Consider the following 25,382-nt stretch of genomic DNA (forward strand, 5'->3'; position numbering starts at 1 on the left):
CGAACTTCGGATTCGGGGTTAAGACTGGCAAAATGCCGACGGAGGGACCGACCTCGTCCGCTCCAAGGCTCTGATGACAAAAAAGCCCGGGGAGGCAAAGCTGCTCACTTGAGAGAGGCTCTTCGATCTCCTTCGCTGATGCGATTCAATGCCAGCGGGCTGCTTCCGCACGCGCGAATTATGGTGACGTTGTACGATGTGTAATGTCCGTCCAGGACATAAGTTCAACGAACTGATAAATTCCGGTTCAAACACGAGGCAGAACGCTTTAAATGAACAGAACAGACAGCGAAGGCTTTGGAACGTTTTCAAAGAATTACGTGCGTAGCTTTTTCTCGTTTCCCTTAAGACCACGCTTGCACACTCGGACACAGTGTAACATATCTGCTCACACCACGAAACATGTCTCTCGCAGGAAAGGTTGCGCTCATAACCGGCGGCACGAAGGGCATTGGCGCAGCCATCGCCGCCAAGTTTGTCAAAGAGGGTGCCGCTGTGGTCGTCAGCTACAGCGCTGACTCCGCAGCGGCAGAGAAGCTCGTCCAGGAGCTAGGAGCAGACAAGGTATTGGCCGTTCAAGGCGATGCGTCAAAAGTTTCGGACCTCGAAAGGCTTGTGAAAGCTACGGTTGAGAAATTTAAACAGATCGACGTCTTGATTCCCAACGCGGGAACGATGCCCATGATCGATTTGGAGCACTTGACAGAGGAGAGCTACCAGCGAGTGATGGACGTAAACACGAAGGGGCCCATCTTCCTCGCTCAGGTACCTTGCACAGTCTTTGGGACGACATAAGGAAATCACTGACCGGTCGTCAGAAAGCCGTTCCGCACATGCGTGCAGGATCCAAAATCCTGTTCGTCTCCACGACACTGACGGCAGCCACCAACTTTACTCCGGGCTACCTTCCGTACATGGCTTCCAAAGGCGCAATCGAGCAAACCGTGCGCGTTCTCGCCAAAGACCTCGCCAGCAAAGGCATAACGGTAAACGCCTTCGCGCCCGGACCGACGGCGACCGACCTTTTTCTCAAGGACAAGCCCGAGGCCGTGCTCAACCACATCAAAAGTCTCAACCCGTTCGGCAAGATCGGTGATCCAAATGACATTGCTGACTTTGTTGCCATGCTCGCAAGCGATGGTACGAAGTGGCTGAGTGGACAAACCATCAGGATCAATGGCGCGGCAGCATGAGTGAAACTGAATGGCTCGTTCATCGTGCTGCCCGGAAGCGGTTTGAAGTTTAAGTCCGAATTGCAGGCCTTGAGCCTCTGCGCCTTGCTCTCATGAACTTGACAGCATCTTGGTTCTTTGTGTGGACGCGGGTAAGGATGTTTACGAACATGGCAACCTCATGTCCAAGATTCCAATGCACTCTATGTCTAGTAATATACATCGTCATGACACAGCCACGCCTGCTCCAGTGCAATAGCAACAAGCTCTGCCGCCGAGTTCAAAACGCGCTCTTTGTCGCCCAGCAATCTCTCTGCGTCGAGCAACTGATCAACCTGAACAAGGATATCTTCGAGCTCAAGGGCCCTCTTGTACAGTTTGTCTTTCGACTTTTTCATTGTCTGGGAGGGCCACTGCAGCGTTTCGCATAATTTGAACAGCACAAAGTGTAGCCACAGCAGATTTGTCCGGGGCTGGAACGTCGACCATGGCTCGCTGTCCTCAAGCGCGCCAGAACTGACAATGGACCGCATATACCTGTAGATCTCGTACTGGTAATCTACGTCCGCATCGCCTTCGAATATTTTGGGCTGTTTCTGCAGTGGGTTATACGCGACGCCAGCGTCGATCGACGAATTTGTCGACGAACTCAAGGATGCTCTCGAAGACGACGATCGCAAAGACCGGCTTCGAGGCGCGCTCTGCCCTGGCGGTGCCATGTCTGCTCGCGAGAGCGTATAGTCGATGATCGTGGCCTCCAAATTTGTGAATCGCAGCTTTCGTTTCGGCGCATCGGCCGACAGCCCAACCACATCTTCCCCGTTTCTCCGCCTCACGCAGATGTTGCCCAGGTGCAGGTCGCGATGTTCGAATCTGGCTTCACTCTCGCCCTTTGCAACCGCTAGCACGGTTTGCCAGAAAATGTCCCAGGCTGCCCATATGCTGTTGATGCAGACGCCGCCTTTCTCGGCCCCTTGGCCTTGTTTGGCTTCGTCCTCGATCAGACGTTCAACATCCGTGCCAGCATCTTGCATCTCCACCACCGCCCAAAGCTGGCTCTCTTCGTAGCTAGCTTTGCGGCTCGGGTCAGGGAACTCGCTTTTGTGGCCCTTCGGCCGTCCTTTGTTCCATTCCTTCCACGCTTGCGTGAATGCCTTCGAAGGTCGTCCTTGCAAGACGTGAAGGGCGCGATAGTTGGTGAAGCCGGGTATCTCCGTCATTCGTTTGAGCAACCGCACTTCCGACGCAACGTCTTCGACTGAGCTCATATCTTCCTCCCGTTTCTGCTGCGCTTTGCTTTTCTTTTTGTCCGTCGCGTGCTGAGGCGGCTTGATCGCGATCAATTTAAGTACCGACTCGTCTGCCGAAGTCAGATCTGGATGCTTGTTGAGCAACGACAATCGGTATACTTCGCTGTACGAAGCCTCTGCGATTTTCGATACTTTGAAGTGTTTCGCCAGATCTTCGGACCAAGCATCAAAGGCGAGAGGAGCCGTCTGCTCGTTGGTGAGCGCGACCAGCGGCTTTACGTACAAGTTGCACAGCTCATGGATGGGCGAAGCTCGAGATGCTCTTTCTTCCTGGGCGGTATCCTCGCTTTGCTTTGTCAAAGATTTTGAAACCCTCTCTTGAACTGTTCGACGAGAGCCTTTGACCTTTGCGCCCGTAGACGGCTCGTCTTGGCCGCCATTTCGACTCGTTGGTCCTGAATTGCCGTCTCTAGTACCCAGCGGCGTCCTCGTGGGTTTTCTTGCGAGGATCCTTCCTTCTCTTTCCTCCTGGACGCTCAAATTTTGCAGTGTGTGGGATGCTCGGAGAACGTCATCTTCGATGCGGTCGCATTGTCTTTGCTCCTCTGCGCCTGGCTTCCTGGGGCTAGCTTCCACGAAGATGCTGGAGACGGTGAAAGCGGATTGCTTCGCTTTCCTGCCATATACATTCTTATGCATCTTTAGCAATCATTACATGCCTCCAGGCCCGGACCAATTTTCGTGGTGTATGTCGAGAACCCGATAACAAGGGTACATAAACAAAATACCCAAAGCGGGCAATGAGTTGATTATCCAATCGCATCTCTTGGCCAATCCATATCCGAGGGACCCCTCCCACGTCACAAATGCCGACTTATCTCCTAACTTACGGCTTCCTACAGCATTAATAATTCCAAAGTGGATCAGGGGGACTATTGCGTGCTAATATACGTTGGCTCTTAGAATAATTGATCAGATCTCTTTGCGCGTTACATCTCTTTTTCCTTTTTTTTTGTTTTTTTTTTCCATATAGTAACAGCCATGGCGACGGCTTACAACACAAATGCTCCTGTTCAGGGCATATCTTTTTTCACTCCTAAACACAAAGACTCGCCAGGTGCAGTGATTAACCCGAACGAAAAGACTCCTACACTCTTCAAGCCACTCAAGATCCGCAATGTTACCCTCCGCAATCGCATCATTGTAGCGCCCATGTGTCAATATAGCACCGCGCCGGACGGGCCAGAGATTGGGAAACTGACGCCCTACCACATCGCAACGCTGGGACACTACGCACTCAAGGGTGCATCTTTGGTTTTCATCGAGGCTACTGGTGTGCAGCCAAATGGACGTATTACACCGAATTGTCCCGGGCTTTGGAGTGACGACCAGACCGATGGCGTGCGCAAGGTGGCAGAGTTCATCAAGAGCCAAGGGGCCCTGTGTGGCATTCAGTTGGCTCACGCTGGTCGCAAAGGTAGCACCGTCGCGCCATGGCTAAGCAGCCGCTTGAGACAGCCAAGCAACAAAGCGCCCAAGGAAGTTGGCGGCTGGCCAGATAATGTTGTAGGTCCCATGGGTGGCGAGGGCGAGTTGTGGGACGGCAAAAGCTACGATAAAAGCGGATACTACCCACCAAGACAGCTAAGCACGGATGAAGTCAAGCAAATCTCGAAGGATTTTGCAGCGGCCGCTCGTCGTAGTGTTGAGGCTGGCGTAGACGTAATAGAGATCCATGGAGCTCACGGCTACCTGATCCACCAGTTCTTGTCTCCGATCACCAATCGCAGAAATGACGAGTACGGCGGAAGCTTTGAGAACCGCACACGCCTGCTTTTTGAAACGATCAAGGCAGTGCGCGAAGTCATTCCAGCAAGCATGCCCCTCTTTCTGCGACTCTCGTCGACGGAATGGATGGAGACCAGCGATTTGGCCAAACAGTATGGCTCTTGGGACGTCGAATCGACAATCAGGGTGGCCAAACAGCTTCCCTCTCTGGGCGTCGACCTTCTCGATGTTAGCAGCGGCGGAAATCACCCTAAACAGAGCGTCAACATGTTCCTTTCAAAGGACTACCAGACTAGAATCGCGGCACGAATTCGAAAAGAAATTCATGCCGAGGGTCTCAATCTTCTCATCGGGGCAGTTGGCTTGATCACAGAGGCGGAGCAAGCGCGAGACATTGTGCAAGAAGCCGCAACGCCTGTCGCACAATCCGGGAAGAGTGCACCAGTGAATAACGAGAGAGAATGCATAGCGGAAGAGGTCAAAGCTGCGGTCAAGATGACCGAAGGCAACGAGCCCATGGCTGACGCCATCTTGGTAGCTAGACAATTCATGAGAGAACCGGAGTGGGTTCTCAAGGTTGCTTGGCAGCTGGGTGTGGATGTTGCATGGCCAAGTCAATTCTTAAGGTCGAGATTCCCCAAATTGTAGTCGTTCATTTCAAAAGGCCGGCTTAGACGAGGGAGTAAATGCTTCACAGTTTCGTACACGTTGTGCGCATACGGTGATCGAGCTCACATGGATAGTTAAGAGAGATCGACATATATTGTAGACAATAGATTGTCAGTTAAGCAGCCGGATGCTTATCATCGTATCCAATCGTGCTTGACTGCACGGGTCCAATCCAGCAACGTGTCAAGCTATTCCCACCACAGGAAATTTTAGATCGATAATTCTCCTCGAGAAACATCAAATAGCGATGGCTAGCACTTCCTGACTTTAACAAGTGATTCAAGCGACTGCAACGTTGCGCTGCGGATGTTTGAGAAAACCTTCAATTTCAGACACATCGACGGCTGCCCAGATTATTTTCTTAAAAAAAGAGTAAAGAAAAAAGAAATGAAGAAACAGATAGGTCTCCCAAAAACATACTTTTGCACTGCGTTACACCAATAAGCTGCACAGATGACAGCGCTTGGAGAATTTAGTATTTTGCGGGTTGGACATGACGTGAAAAGGAATTGTGGGTGGGGCAACCACAGCTCGAGGTTACTCCGTAGAGGATTCGAAACAGTAGAAACATTCACGCAACAACACGGCATCTGACGATCTGCGGTTGATTGATGCTGTGAACAGTCATTCCTTCCCATTCATATTCATTCCTTTTCGTCAGCGTGATTCGTGTCGTTCCCACGTTCGGCCAGCCTTGGAGACCGGTTACGGTGAAGTGGAATACGAGCCAACTTCTTGCGTTCTCAGAGATCGAAAATTCTATCATGGCTGCAACTACTGGTAGATTGCACTCAAAGCAGGATTGGGATCTTTGCTAACGGTAGCGACTAGAAACCATCAAAGTGGTGCCGCTTACCTGCCACGGACATACTAGACCCGTCACCCACCTAAGCTTCTCGCCGATCGTTGACGACAAATATTACATTGTCTCAGCGTGCAAAGACAACAACCCTATGCTTCGTGATGGAGTTACGGGTGACTGGATCGGAACCTTTATCGGGCACAAGGGTGCGACGTGGCAGGCACGCATCTCCGCCGACGCAGGTCTGGCAGCGACAGGTTCGGCAGACTTCTCTGCCAAAGTTTGGGATACAACAACAGGGGAAGTTCTTCACACACTGCCTCACAACCACATCGTCAAGGCAGTTGCGTTCCCGCCACAAGAGAATCCGCAGATATTGGCGACTGGAGGGGCAGAGAAAAAGCTCAGGATATGGGACCTCTCACGTGCTGGAGGTGTTCCTGTAAATGGCGCAAACGGAGCAGCATCCGACGATATTGGATCTACATCTGCACCAAGCTGGGAGGTTGGAGAAGGCATTCATCAGGCGACCATCAATTCAATCGTCTGGTCTCCGGATTCCCATGTCCTCATTACTGCAGCGGATGACAGAGTTTTACGTTGGTGGGATTTGCGGACTCAGACGCCTATCGGTGAATACACACTAGAAGGGCAGGTTGGCACTTGCGAGCTTGACAGTCTGCCTTTAAAGGAGGTTTCAGATCATGGCACACTGAGCGTTGCAGCGGGTAAGAGCGTCTATTTTTTCGAGCCATCTAAGCCTGGAAGCCTTCTCAAGCAGGTCAAGACTCCATATGAAGTCGCAAGTGTGGCTTTAAACGGCTCGGCACGCAAGTTTGTTACAGGCCATAGGAACGACACGTGGGTACGGGTTTGGGATTACGATACGGAAATTGAAACAGGTTAGCGATTGACCTCGTACTACGCCTTCTTTTCCAAACGTTTTTGCTAACAGATGAATTTAGAGATAGGTAAAGGTCACCATGGGCCTGTTTGGGCATGTGCTTTTGCACCAGATGGCAAGCTGTACGCTACAGCCAGTGAGGACGGGAACATCAAACTGTGGAAGTTCACGAGTGGGCCTTATGGACTATGGACATGATATCGTACGTCTTAAAGCAGCATCATGCGTCCATTTCACCGAGAGTTCAGACAAGGCGACAGAGAACACAAACTGCCGCGGGAGTCGTCCCAAAGCAAGCTGCGATGAGAGATGATTGAGGAAGAATGGCAATCCTGGATCCATTCAGCGATACCCTCCACCGCTGAGCTTCTCTCGACAGACTGAAGTTGAAAAGCTACGGCCGGAATACCAGGAGGCCCCTCGCTCGCCTAGAGCAAGGTCTTGCCGCTGAAAAGTGATGTGGCCGCTCAGCAGCATCAAACAAAAAAGATTGAACAATTGCGAATGCTCCAAGATCGGCTTTAGCATCGAAGTATTACACTCGTATTAGCAAACGTTGAAAACGTTTATTCGGCTCTATTTCGACAAAGATAAATATTGCTGAGCGAATGCCATGAAGAGTCCCTTTACTCCCCTTGTCCAAGAGCGGCTAGCAGCTCATGATACCATCCCTTTTGATTCCTTTGCACCACTATCTATTTGTCAATGACGGATTCGAACTTTATAAGATACAATGAAGGCCGATAAGCAATCAAAGTATGGACTTCGTCGTACTGATTTGTGTTTCGCGCAGAAAGATCCCGAGGATGGCCAGGCACACCCGGGCATGTGCGACGTTGTTCTACATCAACCTACTTCGTTCACAGTCTTGTCCGCAACCGCCATTCAAAGACATGTTTCCATACTGCCCTACCCGGCAACTTTTAGTCACCGCAATCAAAACAGCCAAACCCGAACTCCTCCCTGTTTCGGCATTCAGTGCTTTCGACAAGTTTAGATTGTCCTTTACAAGGTCTTGTCCTTCCAGGCTGATCAGGCACAGCGGGGAATGGAGCATTTTGGATGCCAGGTTATTCGTACTTTATCACACATGTTCCCATTTCGACTACGACGTTTGCAATCGGAAGTACTCTGTCCTATCAATCTCATGTTTCCCCGTGCTTGCCCGCCATTCCTTTTACAATGAGACTATCTCATTTGAGACTATTTCGCCACATGTAGACACAAGGTATAAAAGTGGTCTCACTGCTTCACAAGTATACCTCTCTTAACATCGGAATGTGCGGCGATCACAACGTCACATTCGACTTCTTAAATCTTCACCTCTACCTGCTCTCTTGTGCTTCCTAGGTATGTTGGCTCATTCTCACCGATACAGTCAGTAAGAACCAACCAGCTACAAGTTTAAACCTTATCATGATTGTGCTCTTCTGAAGACTACTGTCCAGCTTCATTGCCTTCTCCATTGCTGCTCCAGTCTCAAACCCAGTCATCTATAATCACTGCCGCTTCAGTATAGCCATCCTTCGCTATGTCGACTCCAGCCACGTCCGGCGACGAGAGTAAAAAGCTCTCTGAGTTGCTAATGTTCAAGCTCACCATTGTTGGAAATCGGGAAGTATCTGGTTGTTGGCTCTACTTGCTACAAGGCCATGCCCAAGACTGCTTTCGATACGATCAGCCCATCTTCGACCGTTCAAATGCGAAGCGCGCACAAGTTGACTCATGCAATGCGAAAGCCGCCGCCAAATCGTAGCCTTTCTATAGTCAGCAGACTCGGACCCATCCTCAACGGTCGCACTAATTGGGCCTTGCAGCACGAATGCTCCACATGTTCGCCCTCGTGATGTCGCATTTCTCACAATCATCATTAGAAAACTCTGCATGAGCATGAGTCGAGAATACCGTCTCCTCGCAGTTGACAGGAAAATGGTGTGACTATCAGGTAGACTTGACACCCAACAAGTTCGACCATCAACGCCGCCTTGATTACGCAATTCGCCGAGTTTTGAGCCTAGAAATGGCGTTCTGAGAGCTTTGCCAACAAAGATCATAGCATGGCACTGAGGTTTTGCAGACTTTTGCTCTCATACTCACTCCAGTCCCTGTCAGTTGTTTTAACAACATGACCTTTTGTTGTAGTAGGCTAGTCAACCGCAGTCCTCGTTTTTTCCCGTAGTACGGTCAGTTACAACATTACTCTGTTCGCATTTATCCTAGCAGGCGTTATTATTCATCTCCATCGAGAGCCATTTCCGATTGAGATACAATATCGAAGCGTTCGTGATCTATTCATTCCAGATTCAGCACCCCAGCGCAATTTGTCAATGGCGTAAGTAACACGCAAGAGACCTGATTCAGTCCCCCAGGAGTCCATAAACGGGCTTTTGAGCCTTCGGACAACACAAGTCTCCATATGTGCATTTATCTCATTTATCAGAATGGCCACCAGAAACATCACAGATATCTCCTTCCTGCAGCTGCAACCCTTTCCCGAAACTTAGGACTCTTCACGACCATGTCCGTATGATAGAACGGATTCATGAGTGTCTTGACCCACACATCATAGACTTCCACGAAAAAATTCTTGACTCCTTCTTCTGTGGCTGCCGCTGTCGGATTGTACATACTTCCTTGCGCACTCAAGCGGGCAGATGCCGCAGCAGAAGAGCGACCCCCGGGAGTAGTCAGTGTGTTTGTGGCCGAATGTGTCTCCGGATTTGACAGGAGCAGAAATTTCACGTTGCCACCGGTCAAGAAACAGAATATGTACGACGAAGCGTAGCGGTCTATGTACTTGAGGTACCTAGCAGTCCACTGTTAGCTGTGTTTCCAACGAACGCAAAGATGTGCAAAGTGGTATGTACATATTTTGAGTGCCCCATTGCGCTTCCTCTGCCACATCCAAGCTGGCATGCACAATAAATTGATTCATGCGTCTCTGCTCTTGCGTGAAGCGACTGCCGCCGTCGCCGCCGCTCTTAGAAGTGCCAAACTCATGTTCGAACAGTGGATTGTCCCGATGGCCTACGATAACAAAGTAGAAGGACATTTTAGCAAGTTCCCAACAGCTACTGAGGTTATTCTATCGAGAAAAGTGTGCCATCTCCTGGTGTTTTCTTCTCTCTGCTGTCACCATCGGCGTTTCGAGGTGCGTGGTGGTTGTGCACTTCCTCGCGATGGCCCAAAGCGGAAATGCCAAGCTTGCGGACTTTCCCATCCTCACTTCCGAACTCATTTCTGGCGACAAGCGTCGAGATCGTTCCTACCAGCCAAAACAATGTTCGGACCTTTCAAGGCTACATCGAAATTACTGGGTGGGCTGTTGTGGTATTACAATTGTCACTTTTTCTTATCGCATTCCTTCCAACTGACAGCGTACAGGAAAATTCCATGGCGCCTTTCAAGTCCGCGAAAGTACAGACACCGATTACGACTGAAGCGTGTTGATAAGATTGTGTCCATCCTTGACAGTGCTCTTTCGAAACAAGGCCTGAAATTGAAGGCTGTAGAGAGATGGAAAGCTGAGATGCCCGCGGAACATGAAATTATGCCAAAGGACAAATACACTGTCTTTGATCGGAAGCAAAGAGGATACAGGAAAGGCATTCACAGTACGTCGCCTTGTTTTGACGTTCAGAATCGACAAATGGCTAACCAAATTGATACAGAGGTACCGAAATGGACGAGAATAAGCCAGAGGATCAACCCTCCCGGTTATTAGCTTTAGTTCTGGGCCACGAGAGCAGTATTGGACAGTAGCAAGGCCAAATGCATGTCATCTATTAGACTTGAACGAATTCGGGATTCGGCATCTGTGTGGCATATTTTCAGAGACCATGTAAGGCATCAGAATGTTTTTCCACCCTCCAACTAGCACGACGTTGGAGTCACTCTGGGACTTTATGTGCAATTTAATTCCCATTCCAAACATTTTTCCCATTATAAATTATATGCTTGAAATGCCCCGTATACAGCGACGAAAGCAGGTAGGCTGTGCACCAACTCGCAATCTCTGTCAGACTGTTGGAGGACTACCAAGAAACAGCGTCACGTCGCTCGACCACCAAGGCTATAAGGAAACGTGCTCGTCGAGTCGAGATATGAAAACTTTCTTTTTCGAACAGCTATTAGCGCAAACTGGTCACGCCTGACGAATTACACCCTTGTTAGTTTTTGGATGCCACTACCATTCAGCTAAGGTCAATCAGAAGCTCTTCATTGTGGAGAAGCAATTGCGAGGGCTGCGATGGAACCAGACAGTTATCATTTGTAGATGTACTGATCCACGAAGAACTCTGATCATTGGTGATGGGTTGTAGATGTTGCAGCTGACGTGTAGCAATACCAACAGCCTCTGGAGCACAGGCAGTGGCCAAATAATTTACTGAAGCAGCCATCTCCGCAACTCCTAGATTAGCCATATGACAAGAGCGCTTGAAGCGGTCCCTATGAGAGATTTTCGCCTTTTGCGGCATTTCAGGTGTAAATAGTGCCGTTGAGTCTTTCACCTCAGCAGCGAGTGATGGTGGGATGACAGGAGAGACATCATGATTCGAAGCAGCAGCCAACTGAAGTCCAACTTTTGAACAAAGGGTTGCGTCCCTCGCATCTTGTAAGATGGTTTGACCTTCCGCTGCGGCTTGTTCGACTGCGGCAGTAAATTTCCTCATCTGCTGCTCACGATAACGCTTACGCTGCGTCTCTACCAGGATAGCATCATGCTTATGTACACCCCCAAGAGCAAACTCTTGCCACTTCTCTGGGCTGGACTTCAATCTTCCAGAATCGTCGATGGACTCACTGGCCACGAAGCCAGAGTCATTTTTATGCAAACCAGGTTGTTTGATGCCACATATTGGACAGCGGCACTTGTCGCAACACCTGTTAATGCACTGATGGCCACAATCCAAAGTCTTCGCACAGTGCTGAAGGCAGAGAGCCTTTTCGTGGCCAAACGGATGGCATTTCAGAGTGCATGGGTGGCCACAGCTAAGGATGCCCTTGCAGGGCTTTTCACATCCGCCGTCAATTTTGTCCCAATCTTCGACACACTCAATGAACATTCTCTTGTTATGATTGCTGCACTGCAATGGGACTCGAAAGACCACTCTACCAAGAGTCTCGATAACGGGCTTACCATCCACTTGAACAGATGACTTATTAGTCAGCATGATTTCGATGACCTTAGCCCAGAGCTTGCATTCACTGGCGAGAAGCTCGGCGTTGCCAAACAGATAAAATCCACGCTTTGCACGGGATAACGCAACGCAGATGCGATTCTCAACACCAGTGAAACCGATGTTGCCCTCCTCGTTGCTCCTTACTAGCGATAAAAGAATAACTTCATCCTCTTCGCCTTGGTAAGAGTCGACGGTGAACACTTTGAAAATTCGGTTCTGTTCACTTCCTATTCGTCTGAGTCGACGATGATTTCTGAGCTTGCGAAGCAGTAGCTTGCGTTGGCCGTTATAAAAGGTCAAAATGGTGATCTCGTCCTCAGTGAGGCCATTGCTAATCAGATAGTCGTAAAATCCCACGACCATATTTGCCTCTTGAATGTTAGTGGAAGACATGTTTTCGTCAGCAGTGTCGTGCCACGAGTGCGAGTAGAAAAACGTGTTGATCCCACCCATTCCTGGAATTGGGGGCCGCACTTTTGGATCACACACGGTTGTATGATCATAGATCTCGTTCCTGTAGATTGGCACAAGTAACCTTCGGATTTCAGGTATCATACGGCGCTGTCGCTTAAGCATGTTATATGGAAGATTGTTCCCAACAAGACGCTCGAACATGGATACATTTAGGTTGAAAGGTTCTTCCTCCATAGATTTCACGCTACATTGAGGGCGTAGTTGCTTGTGATCGCCTACCAAGATGAGATGTTCAAGAGACGGAACACATCCTGCAGTAACAGGACTTTCCATCGTCTCAGCTGCCTCTTCAATCATAACGAGGCGAGGGCATGCTGCCGCAATCAAGGCCCTATATTTGGACAAGCCAGTAGTTGTGACTATTTAAACTTTCAGTGAAACTTTGAGCATCATGGACGATTCAATTGCATACCTCCAATAACCTTTTGTTGCCGAACGAGAATTGCGTTGTTCTCAAACCCTGCTGTATTTAGTCCAGGTACTCCAATATTGCATCTCAAGCAACTAACCTCCATAGCGATAGCGTAAAGCAGCTTCGTTATACCTATCAGCCAGTTCTCGTAATCTCTCGTTCATTATGCGGATCGCTTTGCGCTGCATGTGATTGAAAACTGCGCCGCGATGTCTAGGCGGTATCTTCCACATATCGTCATTCTCCAGCCAACGTTCAATCTGTCCTTCCCCGATAGCTGAAGATTTGCCACTAACTTTTAGGAAGATAGGGAATCCATTTCCAGGAAGAGATTCGAAATCATGATCAATATCGTCTTGGGCGATATTCTCTGCCTCGAGCTCCTGAAGTTGTTCAAATTCTAGATCAGCCTCCTCGAATTCAAAACCACCAATATTATCCGGCTCAAAATAGCGCTGGTTGTATTGGAGGCAACTACCCAGCCATTTTTCAAGCGGAAGTAAGCCATAATCTGAAGGTGCTGCCCACTCCTTGTCCCCTCTCTCAATATTGTCACACTGTGTCTTTGTCAGAACGCCCATGTTGTGATAAAGCCCTAAGCTCAAGAAACTTGTCTTGATTTGGTCTTTCCCGTACTCTAGAGGCGCTATCACGTCACGGATCTGGCCTTCAAGAAGTTCGAGGCTGCGTCTTGCCGATGCCTGCATGCCGCTTGGTGCTTTATAGCGATTCTCTTTTTTTTGTCGTAGGTGATACAGGGTTCGTTGCTTTACGATACCAGTATCTTTAGAACGTCCACCAAGGCGAACAAAGGCTTCTTCAAATTCTGCAACGTGCCTTAGAAGCTGATCAAGAGCATGGTTTGTCTGGCAGGCAACAACAATGGGTGGATCATCCGGAGTCATATTCTAAAACTTTTAGCCGAGAACAAAGTGAGACGTTCATGACGAACCTTGATGAAACCCTTGAGAGCCATAACAGAGACGTAAGTCTTGCCGGTGCCAGGAGGGCCTTGGATAAGCGCAAGTCTCTGTTTGAACATTGAATGCAAGGCATTAAGCTGGGACTTATCCAATGAAGTTATAGGAGTTTTTGGCCAGTCACGGAGAACGTCTACGTTGCGATAGTCATCTTCTCTCTCGCCCTGAAATATCACGCTTAAATCAAGTGCAGGTCGCTTTTTTATGTATTCTGGCGCTGTGATGTGTGGATCAATGTGTACGATGTGCTGCTTCAGTGGAAATTCTTCTATTGTCAGTCGTTGCAGGCTGATGGCTATGTGACTAATTGGGCGATCAGCACCATCCTTCCTTTGAATAAAGATAAATCTAGACCTACCGAACAGCTTCGAAGAAGCTTGTACGATCCTCGACCATAGTATACTCGATGGTAGGGTCCAAGTCAATTAAGGTAGTGTCTGCCAAGAACAAGTCCACCATGGGTGGCAGGTCTTGACTAGTCAACATATCAAGTGGACGTGCGGCCACTGTAGCTACAATACACTTCGTCTTGAATATATCACTGCTCGGAGTGAGCGCAACGAGTGACCCCGCAAGCAAACGCTTCGACTGCTCCCAACGTATTTTCTTCCCAACCTTGCTAAGGGAGAACACCACTCGTATGGCGAGGCCACGAGGTGAGAATGTGATTGCTGTGATATGAACCTAAAGCTACTCAATATTGCATTTCACACGTTAAAATTGGACACCGTACCTTGGAGTAAATTCCGATACTACCGTACGGGCTAATGTCTTCGGAAGCAGTAGGGAAGGCTTTGATCCAAGCGATTGCTTGACGAAGTGGCTGCACAGTTTCCTCTCTCAGCATGCCATAGTGGGCACCTAGATATGTCTCCACATCAGGCCAGCCCCCATGCAGTCTGTTACCCTCCATAACTACTTCCTCGCTGCCATTCTCTAGAGTCCTTAGCTTCATCCACGGCTCATTTTCGTCCATAAGCTCTTTTGCAGTCGGAATCTCTGGGCAATCAATCCAAGAACCTTTTCCACGTTTTTTAAGGAGCCATTCAACGTACTTCCGTATTCTATTGCTGTGGAACTTGTTGGCGACATTGCTTTGGTCTTGGAGCGTGGAGTTGGGGCGTTTGTGTGAATTCGAGTAAATCACTGCTTTTTCATTCGACCGGGCTTTGGGCTCAAGATCTCTGACCTCCGATTGCGAGATTTTTGGCTGTGGTGTCGAGATAGATGGCGACAGGTTCTTGCAGCTCCTTTCCTGGTTATCAGGTTTCGGGATGGTTGTCCACTCCTCTATGGAAGTGGACGGTATATACCCCGACAATGGTGGAAAATGAATAGATGAATCAAGTGAGGCATGACTTTCTAGAGCCTTTCGTGAAACCGGGACTGTCGAGAATGACTCGTCTGTTGACATTTGCATCACCGCTGAGCCATTAATTTCCTCGTCACTGAAGAGGACTTTGAAAGGGTTACTTTGAAACATCTTGTAAAGAGGCCTTCACTGACTACAATGCTAGTGAGTTCCTGAGTATGAGTTTCCAAAATATTATCTTCGAGTTTGGTTATCAAGTAGCACTGGAATTGTGGAACTTTCAGACCCTGCTCTCAAGATAAAGACGGCAATGTGCTATCTTTATAGAGTGCTTCATTAAATCGAAAGCTGTAGAAGTCAATATTGCGTGCTCGCATCTAGCAGTCACTAGAATTACTGAGCGAACTACGTGGGTAGCGAAAGACATAATTATAACAACAAACAAGGCGATCAAATGAGAAGTGGGCAGATAGTGTTGACAATGGAGGTCCCTCGCACTCACATAAATGAAAAAGCGAAGTGTTGTTTCGCCCTGAGAAAGATATTTTCTGCTTGAACGTGCAAGTGAGGTGTGAAGTTTTAGATGCACGATGTTTGCCCTTTATATGTCTGCGGCTGCCTGGTTGTACCGGGTGACCAGTCTCACTAAATTGTCTTCTCCCAGTCTAGTTAATGAGCTCGCCTCCGTTACCAAAACTTTGGTAAACACTACTAGAATTGAAAGACCGCAATATGTGATTACGGTATCGCGGGCTGCCCGAAAATGTTGGGTGATATCAGCCAGGATAGGTGATGAGGATTTATACTATGTTTATATCTCTGTTCCGCTGAAATTTTACTCACAGAAAAGTGCAACTGCAGAACCTTATAGAGCGGGATAAGTAGCACCGTTCTTAGAACCTAATATGTGTGGCAAAGACCAAAAATAACGTCAATCGCTAAGTTTCTGGTCTCCAGGCGCTGAGTGCTCGAAGGATGGCATACATGAATTGTCGATCTGGAAAAATACTTCCCCTACCTGCTGGCTGCGACTTGAAGGTTCGCTTTGGCATAGAAAAGTATATTCATCCCCTTTTTATTCTGGCTAAACAAACTTATACATGGGTTTGTTTGCCATTAGACATCAGCTGGTTCAGCAGTACACAAGCAGACAACAAAGCCAAACAAATAGTATTTCACTGTATGGCAGATATATTTACAACGTTGTACGGTCTCAAAAACTTCAAGATGGCAGTCGTTCAATGTGTACTTGCACCTATCACTAAGTGTTCGTACAATTGTCTGCTGTCATAAGCCAGTCCGTTATTTTGCGAGCCATGATGTGGCTTCTATAATTTGATGTCAACAGATGATTATAATTAACAATTTTCATCAACTTTCGAGAAGGGAAATGCTCACAGAGTTAATGAGGACTTGAAGATCTCCTGGACAGCACGGAGTACTAGTAGAATATACTCTCTAGACATGGCGACGATGCGACGTGATTAAAATATCGAAACAATCATGTCGTCCGATCGCTTGTGTGCTTCTTTCTCCTACGAGCACATTTCTACCACTCGTCCCCATTCTTTCGTGTCTGATCTATGGTGAAGGTGGCCAGATCGTTGTCTGTTCCGAGTACTAAAATCTGCCAGGCACAAAACCCTGCGCTGGTCCGATATCATCTTGGCTTCCCGCTAAACTCGATTAGTTTGCGGAACATAGATTAGTAGCAATCCGACAACAGCAAAAAGCAAGCAGATATACGATCATTTTTGAGTAGCACTCGCATTTATTGACCTTTGTCTCGATATACACATCTTCCTGTTGTAATTCGCTGTTTCGAGCCTATATATCAGCACCACGACATCTAGTTCCTTTTAGGATTTCCACTAGCTCATCATCGACATGAGCTACGACGACGATGATGAGAATGGTAGTTACAGCCTAGCTGTTCCACCGTACGTGTTGCGTCATGAGCTAATAGGCTTGCAGCATCCGGCTCAGAGGAAGAGAACGAGGATGAGAATATTGAAGACGTAGTCGACGATGCTGAAGCAGATGAAGACGACAATGAGGATGAGGGGGAGGACGACGAAGCAGATGAGAACGAGGATGAAGTGGAAGCGGAGATAGAAGGAGATGAAGCAGATAATGATGACGACGATGATGATCAGGAAGATGCAGAATCTCCCTCTATGCAGCGAATGCAAAATCGAATTCCCAGTCGACCACTCACTTCCCCCAGGCCCGTGGCGAACGGCTCTGCTGCGCATTCAAGGCACGGTTCTGGTAATATGCATGGTATAATTGGTTCGCCCTCTCCACGTCCATCAATTCTGCCCTTCCGACCACCTATCCGACCCGAAGCAATATCAGCCACCACGTACGACATAGTGCCCACTATCGCCGCTCCCCACAGCACATCAATCAATGCAGTCACTGCGACACCGGATATGAGGTGGGTCTTCACTGGCGGGACAGACGGCTACATCAGAAAATTTAGCTGGGCAGATAGCGCGAATGGGAAGCTCGCGCTCACCGTTGCGCAGCGGCATCCGTTCGTGGACAGCGTCACCAAAGCAGGAGTCTTGCTTAGCTACTGGGAAAACGAAGAGTCCACAAGTATGACAAGCACCTTTGACATCTTCTTTGGGCTAACAAAACCACCAGATGATACGCCAGGTCGACAGTACTCGTACGACGAGCCTGTGTCATTGTCCCCTGTATATTCGCTAGCGGTCCAAAACCAAGCAGTGTGGTTACTGTCCGGTACAGAGTTCGGCGGCATCAATCTTCAGTCAGTAAGGCACAGCGAAGGCACTCGTATTACCACCCTTCGCAAACACACATCTGCTGTTTCAGTTCTGCAATTGGCGCCAGATGAGAAATCAGTGCTCTCGGGCAGCTGGGACAAATCTATTCTGGATTGGGATTTGAATACAGGTTCAATCAAGCGGTCTTTCATGGGCAGCGGTGGCCAGATTTCAGCGATTCACCCGCGCCCACAATCTAGCCTACCTATTCCAGAAGATTTTGCTGAGACGGCGCCAAGCGGGACATTCTCCAGCAATAATACGTCGCAGCCAACCACGAACGGACTCTCAACTGCGGCCGCCGGGGACGAATCCAATGCAACTGGCAGTACGATTCAGAATGATGACGGTTTGCAAGAAGCGCCAGCGGATGACGACGACATGAATTCGTTGTTTGGGGATGACGATACGGGAGAGCTGGAAGCGCCAATGCAATTAGGTGATATTGATGACGAATTTTCCCGCGCCATCGCCGAAGGGCTACAAACAGCTGACGAGGACAACACTGGCGATATTGATATGAAGGATACTGGGATCTCCATGCCATCTGGGGAAGCGAATTTGGGCGAGCGGCCAGTCGCCGACCAAACATCAACGGCACCAGCTGACGCCGCGGGATATGACAAATCCGGTGCAGAAGTAGGCGTCGGCACAGAATCAGAGAAAAATGGGTTGCCACATTCAATCAACGAAGAACCTCAAGATGTCAAAATGCACTCATCTGAACCCGACGTGGACAGAACACCTCCGTCCGACACAACGTTCCTCGATGCTACATTTGATGGTACCATACGTATTTGGGATAAAAGAAAATCAAATCCTGTCGCTCGGATACGGCCGCCACAGGGAACCCCTCCTTGGTGTATGAGCGCAGTGTGGAGTATAGATGGCAATACGATTTACGCCGGCAGAAGAAACAATTGTGTGGAAGAGTATTCGCTGCATAAAGGTTTGAAAACTCCTGAGCGAACCTTCAGATTTCCTGCCGGCAGTGGACCAGTTAGCGCATTGGCAGCCATGCCGAATGGGCGTCATTTGATTTGTGCATCACACGACATCCTTCGATTGTATGATCTACAGGCCGCTCCACAATCACGCCATACACCTGTTCCTTTTCTGATCATTCCGGGTCATCGCACCGGCATCATATCATCACTGTATATCGACCCGACTTGCACGTTTCTGATCAGCACCGCTGGCAACCGCGGATGGGAAGGTACAGGTACTGAGGTCATGCTAGGCTACGAGATCGGCGTCATTAAATGACAGCTTATTGAATACAATATACACTATTCATAATCGACAGGTTTGGTTCGGCACGCTCCTCACAACCTTAAGCCAACCATCACGATGGTTCCAGACAACGCTGAAAGTCCTACACTCTTGACTTTACTGCCATTTATCCTCCACAACAGCTGCGCTGTCCATCCCGTAACTGCGCGTCATCCAGACTTTGAAATCTGAACAGGAATTTTTCCATGCCGCTGTCCTGCATGTTCAAGTCCGGGTTATACTGTGGCCATACCAGTTTTGAAGTATCGGCTGCGACTGCTCTAGGAAGCTTGATGCTTATGGACGAAAGAGCATCTTCAAGTTCAAGATGCACGATGCTAATGAGTATCATTTTTCCTGCGATCCAAGCTGCGGCATCAACATCGACACCATCGTCACAGTCGATTTGAAGCCTGCGTGGATTATTTCCAAGCAACAAGGTGGTAATTTCGCGGCTCGTCACGATATTTGCCATTATAGAGGTGAGGTCCGTCAATTCTTGGGTGGTCGGGAATAGCCATCCTACAATGCCTTTAACGCATGATTTATAAACAACCACATCATGACAAGTAGCTCCTCCGCCGTCAGAGGTCGAGTCCAGTACTCGCTCCCGCCGAAAGCCTGAGGAACACTCCAAAATCTCTTCGGACCGCCTGAACTTCTACCAGGATCCATCGAAGGCTCGCCCAACGGCAAGTCTGACAGCCAGTGTTGGAACCTCTTGAAAATGTCAAGGTGGTCAGGGATGTCTCTGAAACTGCCCTTGCAGTTGTCACAGCCGCAACAGCCGTATTTCGTGTTGCATACGGTATGCCATCGACTGCTCCAACTTGTATTTACGGCAATAGGATACGGGTCGGTAATGATAATATTGGCACCACGTGTGTATTTATCGTATGATAATTTGCACAGTTCAGTACGATGCTGACTGGACGGTACGGATCATACTTCTGAATTAGGTTGTATGCATGCAATGGTGCATCCAGTGTATCGACATGTCCTCCACGTTCGTCGGCAGTGTGCCATAGCAAAATTGATGGATGTTTCTTTAACTTTTCAATTTGGCCCCTGACTAGAGTCTGGTTTTTATATGTTCACCCCATGTTGTATATCACTGACTTCTGTCTCGTGTCCTGGTTTTTGAGATAGTTTGTAAAATCATTGTTCGAACGGCGTATCTCCGCCAATTGGAAGTGGACTGGCGAGATTGTAGCCAAGTGAGTTGTATTGGTCTTGGCTGGAACTGTATCTGAGAAAGTCACCCCAGGAGACATAGAAACCAAACGGGAAGAACGGGTTCCATGATTCTGCCTCATGTATGTGTAGCCCACCATAAAGGAAGTCGAGCTTCGCGGTACTACCACCGTCAGTTCGATGAGGTAATGGGTAGATTTGTATAGTCCTGGTAATGTTTTGGTGACACTTCGGCAGACAGACAGGTAATTTGAGATCATACGGCTCGAATCTTGGCAGAAACGATGCGATTGAGATTTCTAACTCATTTTCTGTCAAGTTTATCGGCATCTGCGCTTTTACATCCGTCCTCCACAGCAGTTCAACACTCTCAATGATGAGCTCCCAGTCTTCCTCCATACGGGTAGAATTGCCATCAGCTTGGCCCTCCACTGGGAGCGGGCAATATGGTACGCCGATGCGGTCGCCAATTTCAGCGTCTACAATTATTGATGCCTCATCCTCATTGCCAAGGTATATATGTTCATGCGCGGGTAGGCTCTCAGACTAAGCAGAGAGTTATGAGCCTTCGCAGGGCTTCAAGCCATCCGCCTGGGTCGAGACTCTCATCAATACCCTATGTCAATGACGCGCATGAAAGAGATCATCGCTATGCTGACCTGGATTTATATGCTTTACTACACCATACGTCTCCTGCTTTTCTGATTTGCGCTCTGGCTGTTAGAGATAAATATAAGAGACACGGCTGTTTGGAAATCTTCATGGTACTCCAGAAATACTACCAAAAATCATAACGGTCAAGTTTGGATGTGTTGCTTGCAAAGAGTACTGAGATGCGAAAATGACGAGCACGCGGGCAGATCCGCACTTCCTGAAGAGGCCGGAATTAGAATGCCGTTGCTAGTTCTAAAAGTATTTCAGATGCCCTTCGAATGATAGCTTGCAGCGAAGCAACACTACAACTAAATTAAGACTGTAGCTCTTGGCAATATTAAGCCTTTGAGTGGGCGATTAAGAGAATCTAAAGCTTCAAATTGCTTTCAGACGTTTCTGGTCTCTGAGACGGTTGGACAGTCTGATGTACGGCTAACTTTTGGCATGCATCTAGCAGATCACCAGTGATCAAAAGATCAATAGCATGGACAGCTGTTCTTCCCTTGTTTGAATTTCCTAACGACGGCGAACTGATGTAATATCAGAGGATGAAAAAAAGCAACGGCTCAATAGAAAGCAGATGGGACAGCAATCTTCTTAGAAACCTTTGACTGTGTTTCGAGATTTTGGCCTGGATCATGCACCTAGACCACTGTGTGGGGACGACGGTATCATCTTTCGCCTTCACTACGCTTTTTTCTTCGCCCGATCCTCGATCAGTCATAGCCGCGGCATTTGTGGTCTGCCAAACACATCCAAACATCTCTTCGCATTACACCGATTCTTAAGGCTCAGCATGGTCTCACCACCCAGATCTATAATGTCACTGAGACCGTTGCTCACGTCCAAAGATAGCCAGGCCAACTCAATAAATGAGCTCTTATGGCTTTCGGCACTTTCGGCGTTGTTTAAGATTGGCGAAAGCTTTCTAGATAATATTTGATGCATTATGGCTTTGAGAAGTCCCTGATTTTACAGAGGATTTAGAATTGAACAATGGTTCTGATAGCAAAAGCTTTCCAGATTGAAAGTCATAGTCCATGGGCTAAAAGACTAGCTACACCGGCATCTAGCACAAAAAGAATTCCTTATGGCTGATTTTGGTGCATGTTACGCGACAAATCAGTTATGACTTTTAATTCTTTGTACACTGATATTACATGCCCTCTGTTGAGCGATACTGATGATTCAGAGCATTCCCCGTCTCCAAGCTTTATTCGCGAGCTCCTCTATGTGAGGTACTTCGATAATTCCTTCAACATTGCTCTCGTCGATACCTTCTACTACAGCCTCAGCGACTACATCAGCTTTTAGCGGCTTTGTCCCACCAGCACCCATCAGCCATGTCAATCGGCCGCCAACAAGGCTGTTCGTCAATGCTCCCACGCCGGTCACACATGCCAACGCCATTGTAATGGAACGCGACTGGTCATACAGCATACCTGGTCTGAAGAACAATGAGCGCATAGATGGAAAAGCGGACTGTATCGTAGACTCCGCAGCGCGTTTCGTGGTTATGTATCGCGATGGAAGAACAGGTGCGCCAGCCGCTGCTGATATGTATGCAAATGTCGAAACATTGGCCGTTGACGACTCTCGCGCGAGTAGAACAGCTTCTTTTGTCAGTTACACGAGATCCGGAGACAGCAGAGGGAGGGAGTTAACACACCAGAATCTCTGTTCATTAGCTCATACGTGATCTGCCCATCCTTCTCCATCGAGCTGAAATTACTCTCTCCATTCTGCTCTAACGGGTTCTGGCTCCCTTTTTTCGTTGTTGAGAATGCACGACGTAACCCTGCAAGTACAGGCTCTTTGCCCTGCAACACGCCCTTGTAGTCGGCCTCGAGCAGTATTCCCATCGAATGCACAACGGCATCTGCGCCTTCGAGTTGTTTTTTGTATGTACTAGGCTTGAGAATATCTGCTTTGTGCCATTCGACAGACGAAGACCATGACGGACGTGACGAAGAAGACAAAACTGATGACCACGTTGGCTCGCCCGACCGGCTTGATGCTGTGAGGACACGTAATAATAAGGTTTTCAAAGCGCTCACCTTATTGAAATGACATCCCATCCTCTGGATACGGCTGCCTTGCATATTCTGCTGCCTTGTCGCGGAGGATTAGCAGATATCAGTAGAGCATGGACTACAAGCAGTGTTCACCTAAGAAGCCATTGCCCCCGCATACGACGATTTTCTTTTTCAAAACTTGCGCCATACCGAGCTTAAACTTTGGTGCTATACAAAAAATTACACATCTGATGGATGAAACATTGTTGTATTGTATGTGAAGAACATGCCAATTTCCAAAGACGCAGGTTCCTGAAGGATGATGTTGCCAAGTCCACAAGTTGGTGGGGCGATCCGGTCATTGTGACAGACGGGAGAAGGGTGCCTGAATGATGCGGCCTCAAGGGCAACACAGCGCCGCTTGACCTGTTCACGTAAGACTTTTGGAGGCGTCTCTTCAAATACATCGTCCTACTTTTTACCTCACCATCGTGACAACTCGGCCTCGTTTTTTGAAATGTCGTCAAACAAGCAGAATCGGCGTGTAAAGGTAAATCATACTTCTGTGGACAGCATCGGAGCTTATGCGATCCTTTGTTCGACTTTCTTCGAGAGAAATCTTCATTAACGGAATATGCAGAACAAACGCATATCGCGCGAATTTATCATCGGTTCGGAAGCATGGAAACTATCGGAGCAGGAGTTGAAGAATCCTAAGAACCAGCCCGGCGCCACTTCAGGCTGGCGAGTGTACCTTCGGCCGGTTCCTAACGGGCCTTGCCTAACGGCATGGCTTAAGAAAGTTACATTCATACTACACGAGACGTTCCCGAATGCTGTAAGGACAGTTGAGTCCGTAAATCCGGCAACAGGAGGCTTCGAGCTAGAAGAGACGGCATATGGAGGCTTCGTGATTGGTATCAAGATGTACTTTGTGCCTTCAAGCGGTGAGAAGTGGCAGCAGCGAAGTCACTTTCTGCAGTTGGACCCTTATAGTGGTGAGCAGGACCCGGAGAAGGCAGAAGCCGAGAAAGAGGAGATGCGGAAGGCGAACATGGTTCGCAGCGAACAGATCGAGGTTATCGAGTTTAACGAGCCCAACGAGGCACTATGGGACGCGCTTACGAACGACGATCAATGGGACTATCTGCGGCCTGCCAGGGCAAAATCAAAGAGCAAGGGTCGCGGCGCGAACGTCGCAAAGCTTCCCGACTACCCCCCGCCGCCAGGTGGGGAGTACGCTGCTGGTCAACTGCCGGAGAAGCCACTGGAGCAGGGCCATGTATACAGCAAGGAGACAGAAGACTTGCTCGTAGAACTACTGAAGAAAGCATCAGCAGAGGCGGACGCTGCACTGCTTAAAACACTCACGAGAAGTAAGGAAGTCACAGAGTTCATAGAAAAGATGAAAGAGGGGCACGATGTGGATGACAAACTAAGGGCGCTTTTTGAGAGTTTACCTCCAAAGAAGAAATGATCTATCATCAAAACGATGTTGTGTTACATATGTCTGCGTGACGAGGATTAACCCGCTTCACGTGGTAATTTGTAAGGGAGTGCGCGTAAGCGTGATAGCAAGATGGTGAACAGCGGTTCTGGATTATATCAAGACTGACAACTAAGGGATCAGACTATGCTAGAGGCTATGCGTAGAATATATACCCCTTAACCTGGGGTCATATGGTACACAGGGTACACGTTCCTGGTATGTATGTTCATGTCCTCACATAAACTCTGGTCATAAAAGTCACAGGCTCGGTTTATACGCTCGGCATTTCAGCTGGATATGCTCTTAATGTGTCAGAAATAATGTTTAGCCTCTGCCATAATAAGGAATGGTCTGTTAGGAATCTTTGCCTATTCTGTCAAGACCTTTCTTAAGTAGTGTAAAGGGAATGGAGGCAAGATAATGGGGCATAGGAGGAGCAGCAAAGGATCTGTTATGTGATAATAGTAACCGCTAAGGATCGAAGTATCCTCTAGCTATGATGTATATATATATATATATATATATTATAGGGTGGCGCCGCACTAGCGCCAGCATTGTGCCCCGGCTTCCTGGCCTCCGTGCCTGATGTAAGGGTCCTCTTACAGATGAGCTTCCTAGAGAAATGGAGGGACTTCTAGAATATATTAGACGAGGATAAATATACTATAGGAGTCTTTATAACCTAGGGTAGATACACTTTAATGGATAGAAATAGATTTAGAAATTAATAAACTAAACAAATTAGTTAATTACAGTTTTCAAAGAATGAGGAAAACCAGAGTTCTTTTATAGAAAATATAAATAAGTGCTTATTCTACTTATTCTATTATTGTAATAATCACTTCCTATAACTCTAATTAGTATACTTAGAACTAATACGCCTTTATTATATATCTGCGTATGCTACTTACTGTGTAAGGGGTGAATGTAAGCGTGATATCAGGATGGGGAGCAATAAGTATGGATTGGTATCAAAACTGACGACTAAGGAGTCAAACTAAGGTGGACACTGTGCAT

At 48.1% G+C, this 25,382-nt stretch overlaps 12 protein-coding genes across 13 annotated transcripts; 6 read left to right on the forward strand and 6 right to left on the reverse strand.

Moving 5' to 3' along the window:
* The first annotated feature begins 87 nt into the window (after positions 1–87).
* Positions 88–1,822, forward strand: PV09_07936 (uncharacterized protein). The gene is made up of 2 exons (XM_016361770.1): positions 88–765; positions 819–1,822. Exons 1-2 carry the CDS (start codon positions 403–405, stop codon positions 1,191–1,193), a joined length of 738 nt encoding a protein of 245 aa, XP_016210452.1. The 5' UTR covers positions 88–402; the 3' UTR covers positions 1,194–1,822.
* Positions 747–3,182, reverse strand: PV09_07937 (uncharacterized protein). The gene has a single exon (XM_016361771.1). The coding sequence runs from the start codon at positions 3,119–3,121 to the stop codon at positions 1,382–1,384; it is 1,740 nt and encodes a 579-aa protein (XP_016210453.1). The 5' UTR covers positions 3,122–3,182; the 3' UTR covers positions 747–1,381.
* A 153-nt stretch (positions 3,183–3,335) lies between these two features.
* PV09_07938 (uncharacterized protein) lies at positions 3,336–5,135 on the forward strand. The gene has a single exon (XM_016361772.1). It carries the CDS (start codon positions 3,464–3,466, stop codon positions 4,856–4,858), a length of 1,395 nt encoding a protein of 464 aa, XP_016210454.1. The 5' UTR covers positions 3,336–3,463; the 3' UTR covers positions 4,859–5,135.
* A 312-nt stretch (positions 5,136–5,447) lies between these two features.
* PV09_07939 (uncharacterized protein) lies at positions 5,448–7,662 on the forward strand. Its single transcript, XM_016361773.1, has 3 exons — positions 5,448–5,659; positions 5,711–6,583; positions 6,647–7,662. The coding sequence occupies exons 1-3, from the start codon at positions 5,644–5,646 to the stop codon at positions 6,781–6,783; spliced, it is 1,026 nt and encodes a 341-aa protein (XP_016210455.1). The 5' UTR covers positions 5,448–5,643; the 3' UTR covers positions 6,784–7,662.
* An 847-nt stretch (positions 7,663–8,509) lies between these two features.
* On the reverse strand, positions 8,510–9,726 carry PV09_07940 (uncharacterized protein). The gene is made up of 2 exons (XM_016361774.1): positions 9,453–9,726; positions 8,510–9,391 (listed from the first exon to the last, which is right to left on the reverse strand). Exons 1-2 carry the CDS (start codon positions 9,635–9,637, stop codon positions 9,043–9,045), a joined length of 534 nt encoding a protein of 177 aa, XP_016210456.1. The 5' UTR covers positions 9,638–9,726; the 3' UTR covers positions 8,510–9,042.
* PV09_07941 (uncharacterized protein) lies at positions 8,649–10,518 on the forward strand. Its single transcript, XM_016361775.1, has 4 exons — positions 8,649–9,444; positions 9,596–9,915; positions 9,970–10,199; positions 10,257–10,518. The coding sequence occupies exons 1-4, from the start codon at positions 9,433–9,435 to the stop codon at positions 10,307–10,309; spliced, it is 615 nt and encodes a 204-aa protein (XP_016210457.1). The 5' UTR covers positions 8,649–9,432; the 3' UTR covers positions 10,310–10,518.
* A 260-nt stretch (positions 10,519–10,778) lies between these two features.
* On the reverse strand, positions 10,779–15,117 carry PV09_07942 (uncharacterized protein; the record flags this gene model as incomplete). The annotated part of the gene is made up of 6 exons (XM_016361776.1): positions 10,779–12,601; positions 12,655–12,702; positions 12,752–13,562; positions 13,607–13,937; positions 13,993–14,318; positions 14,368–15,117. The coding sequence occupies 6 exons, from the start codon at positions 15,115–15,117 to the stop codon at positions 10,779–10,781; spliced, it is 4,089 nt and encodes a 1,362-aa protein (XP_016210458.1).
* A 1,545-nt stretch (positions 15,118–16,662) lies between these two features.
* On the forward strand, positions 16,663–20,483 carry PV09_07943 (uncharacterized protein). The gene is made up of 3 exons (XM_016361777.1): positions 16,663–16,861; positions 16,921–17,550; positions 17,599–20,483. Exons 1-3 carry the CDS (start codon positions 16,834–16,836, stop codon positions 19,005–19,007), a joined length of 2,067 nt encoding a protein of 688 aa, XP_016210459.1. The 5' UTR covers positions 16,663–16,833; the 3' UTR covers positions 19,008–20,483.
* On the reverse strand, positions 19,141–19,488 carry PV09_07944 (uncharacterized protein; the record flags this gene model as incomplete). The annotated part of the gene is made up of 1 exon (XM_016361778.1): positions 19,141–19,488. The coding sequence occupies one exon, from the start codon at positions 19,486–19,488 to the stop codon at positions 19,141–19,143; it is 348 nt and encodes a 115-aa protein (XP_016210460.1).
* PV09_07945 (uncharacterized protein) lies at positions 20,172–20,606 on the reverse strand (the record flags this gene model as incomplete). The annotated part of the gene is made up of 1 exon (XM_016361779.1): positions 20,172–20,606. One exon carries the CDS (start codon positions 20,604–20,606, stop codon positions 20,172–20,174), a length of 435 nt encoding a protein of 144 aa, XP_016210461.1.
* A 1,188-nt stretch (positions 20,607–21,794) lies between these two features.
* Positions 21,795–23,196, reverse strand: PV09_07946 (uncharacterized protein). The gene is made up of 4 exons (XM_016361780.1): positions 23,030–23,196; positions 22,919–22,973; positions 22,531–22,871; positions 21,795–22,474 (listed from the first exon to the last, which is right to left on the reverse strand). The coding sequence occupies exons 1-4, from the start codon at positions 23,082–23,084 to the stop codon at positions 22,050–22,052; spliced, it is 876 nt and encodes a 291-aa protein (XP_016210462.1). The 5' UTR covers positions 23,085–23,196; the 3' UTR covers positions 21,795–22,049.
* Positions 23,197–23,304: 108 nt separating this feature from the next.
* Positions 23,305–25,093, forward strand: PV09_07947. Of its 2 annotated transcripts, XM_016361782.1 has the most exons (3): positions 23,305–23,426; positions 23,517–24,581; positions 24,630–25,093. In XM_016361782.1, the coding sequence occupies exons 1-2, from the start codon at positions 23,394–23,396 to the stop codon at positions 24,351–24,353; spliced, it is 870 nt and encodes a 289-aa protein (XP_016210464.1). In that variant the 5' UTR covers positions 23,305–23,393; the 3' UTR covers positions 24,354–24,581; positions 24,630–25,093. The 2 variants fall into 2 exon arrangements, with proteins under 2 accessions (XP_016210464.1, XP_016210463.1); XM_016361781.1 differs by having other exon boundaries at positions 23,517–25,093.
* The last annotated feature ends 289 nt before the right edge of the window (positions 25,094–25,382 follow it).

The sequence above is a fragment of the Verruconis gallopava genome (assembly GCF_000836295.1).
Source record: "Verruconis gallopava strain CBS 43764 unplaced genomic scaffold supercont1.34, whole genome shotgun sequence".
In the NCBI taxonomy this organism is placed as follows: Eukaryota; Fungi; Ascomycota; class Dothideomycetes; order Venturiales; family Sympoventuriaceae; genus Verruconis; species Verruconis gallopava.

Bases quoted from the DNA above. Each gene is read 5' to 3' on its own strand.
- PV09_07936 (XM_016361770.1), top strand. From the start codon at position 403: ATGTCTCTCGCAGGAAAGGTTGCGCTCATAACCGGCGGCACGAAGGGC. The intron at 766-818 runs GTACCTTGCACA...ACCGGTCGTCAG, and splicing joins GGCCCATCTTCCTCGCTCAG to AAAGCCGTTCCGCACATGCG.
- PV09_07937 (XM_016361771.1), bottom strand. From the start codon at position 3,121: ATGCATAAGAATGTATATGGCAGGAAAGCGAAGCAATCCGCTTTCACC.
- PV09_07938 (XM_016361772.1), top strand. From the start codon at position 3,464: ATGGCGACGGCTTACAACACAAATGCTCCTGTTCAGGGCATATCTTTT.
- PV09_07939 (XM_016361773.1), top strand. The intron at 6,584-6,646 runs GTTAGCGATTGA...AGATGAATTTAG, and splicing joins CGATACGGAAATTGAAACAG to AGATAGGTAAAGGTCACCAT.
- PV09_07941 (XM_016361775.1), top strand. The intron at 9,916-9,969 runs GTATTACAATTG...GACAGCGTACAG, and splicing joins TTACTGGGTGGGCTGTTGTG to GAAAATTCCATGGCGCCTTT. The intron at 10,200-10,256 runs GTACGTCGCCTT...AAATTGATACAG, and splicing joins ATACAGGAAAGGCATTCACA to AGGTACCGAAATGGACGAGA.
- PV09_07940 (XM_016361774.1), bottom strand. From the start codon at position 9,637: ATGTCCTTCTACTTTGTTATCGTAGGCCATCGGGACAATCCACTGTTC. The intron at 9,392-9,452 runs GTACATACCACT...GTGGACTGCTAG, and splicing joins CAATGGGGCACTCAAAATAT to GTACCTCAAGTACATAGACC.
- PV09_07943 (XM_016361777.1), top strand. From the start codon at position 16,834: ATGAGCTACGACGACGATGATGAGAATG. The intron at 16,862-16,920 runs GTAGTTACAGCC...ATAGGCTTGCAG, and splicing joins CGACGACGATGATGAGAATG to CATCCGGCTCAGAGGAAGAG. The intron at 17,551-17,598 runs GTATGACAAGCA...CAAAACCACCAG, and splicing joins GGAAAACGAAGAGTCCACAA to ATGATACGCCAGGTCGACAG.
- PV09_07946 (XM_016361780.1), bottom strand. From the start codon at position 23,084: ATGGCGCAAGTTTTGAAAAAGAAAATCGTCGTATGCGGGGGCAATGGC. The intron at 22,974-23,029 runs GTGAACACTGCT...CTCCGCGACAAG, and splicing joins CGGGGGCAATGGCTTCTTAG to GCAGCAGAATATGCAAGGCA. The intron at 22,475-22,530 runs GTGTGTTAACTC...TGACAAAAGAAG, and splicing joins GCTAATGAACAGAGATTCTG to CTGTTCTACTCGCGCGAGAG.
- PV09_07947 (XM_016361781.1), top strand. From the start codon at position 23,394: ATGTCGTCAAACAAGCAGAATCGGCGTGTAAAG. The intron at 23,427-23,516 runs GTAAATCATACT...CGGAATATGCAG, and splicing joins AGCAGAATCGGCGTGTAAAG to AACAAACGCATATCGCGCGA.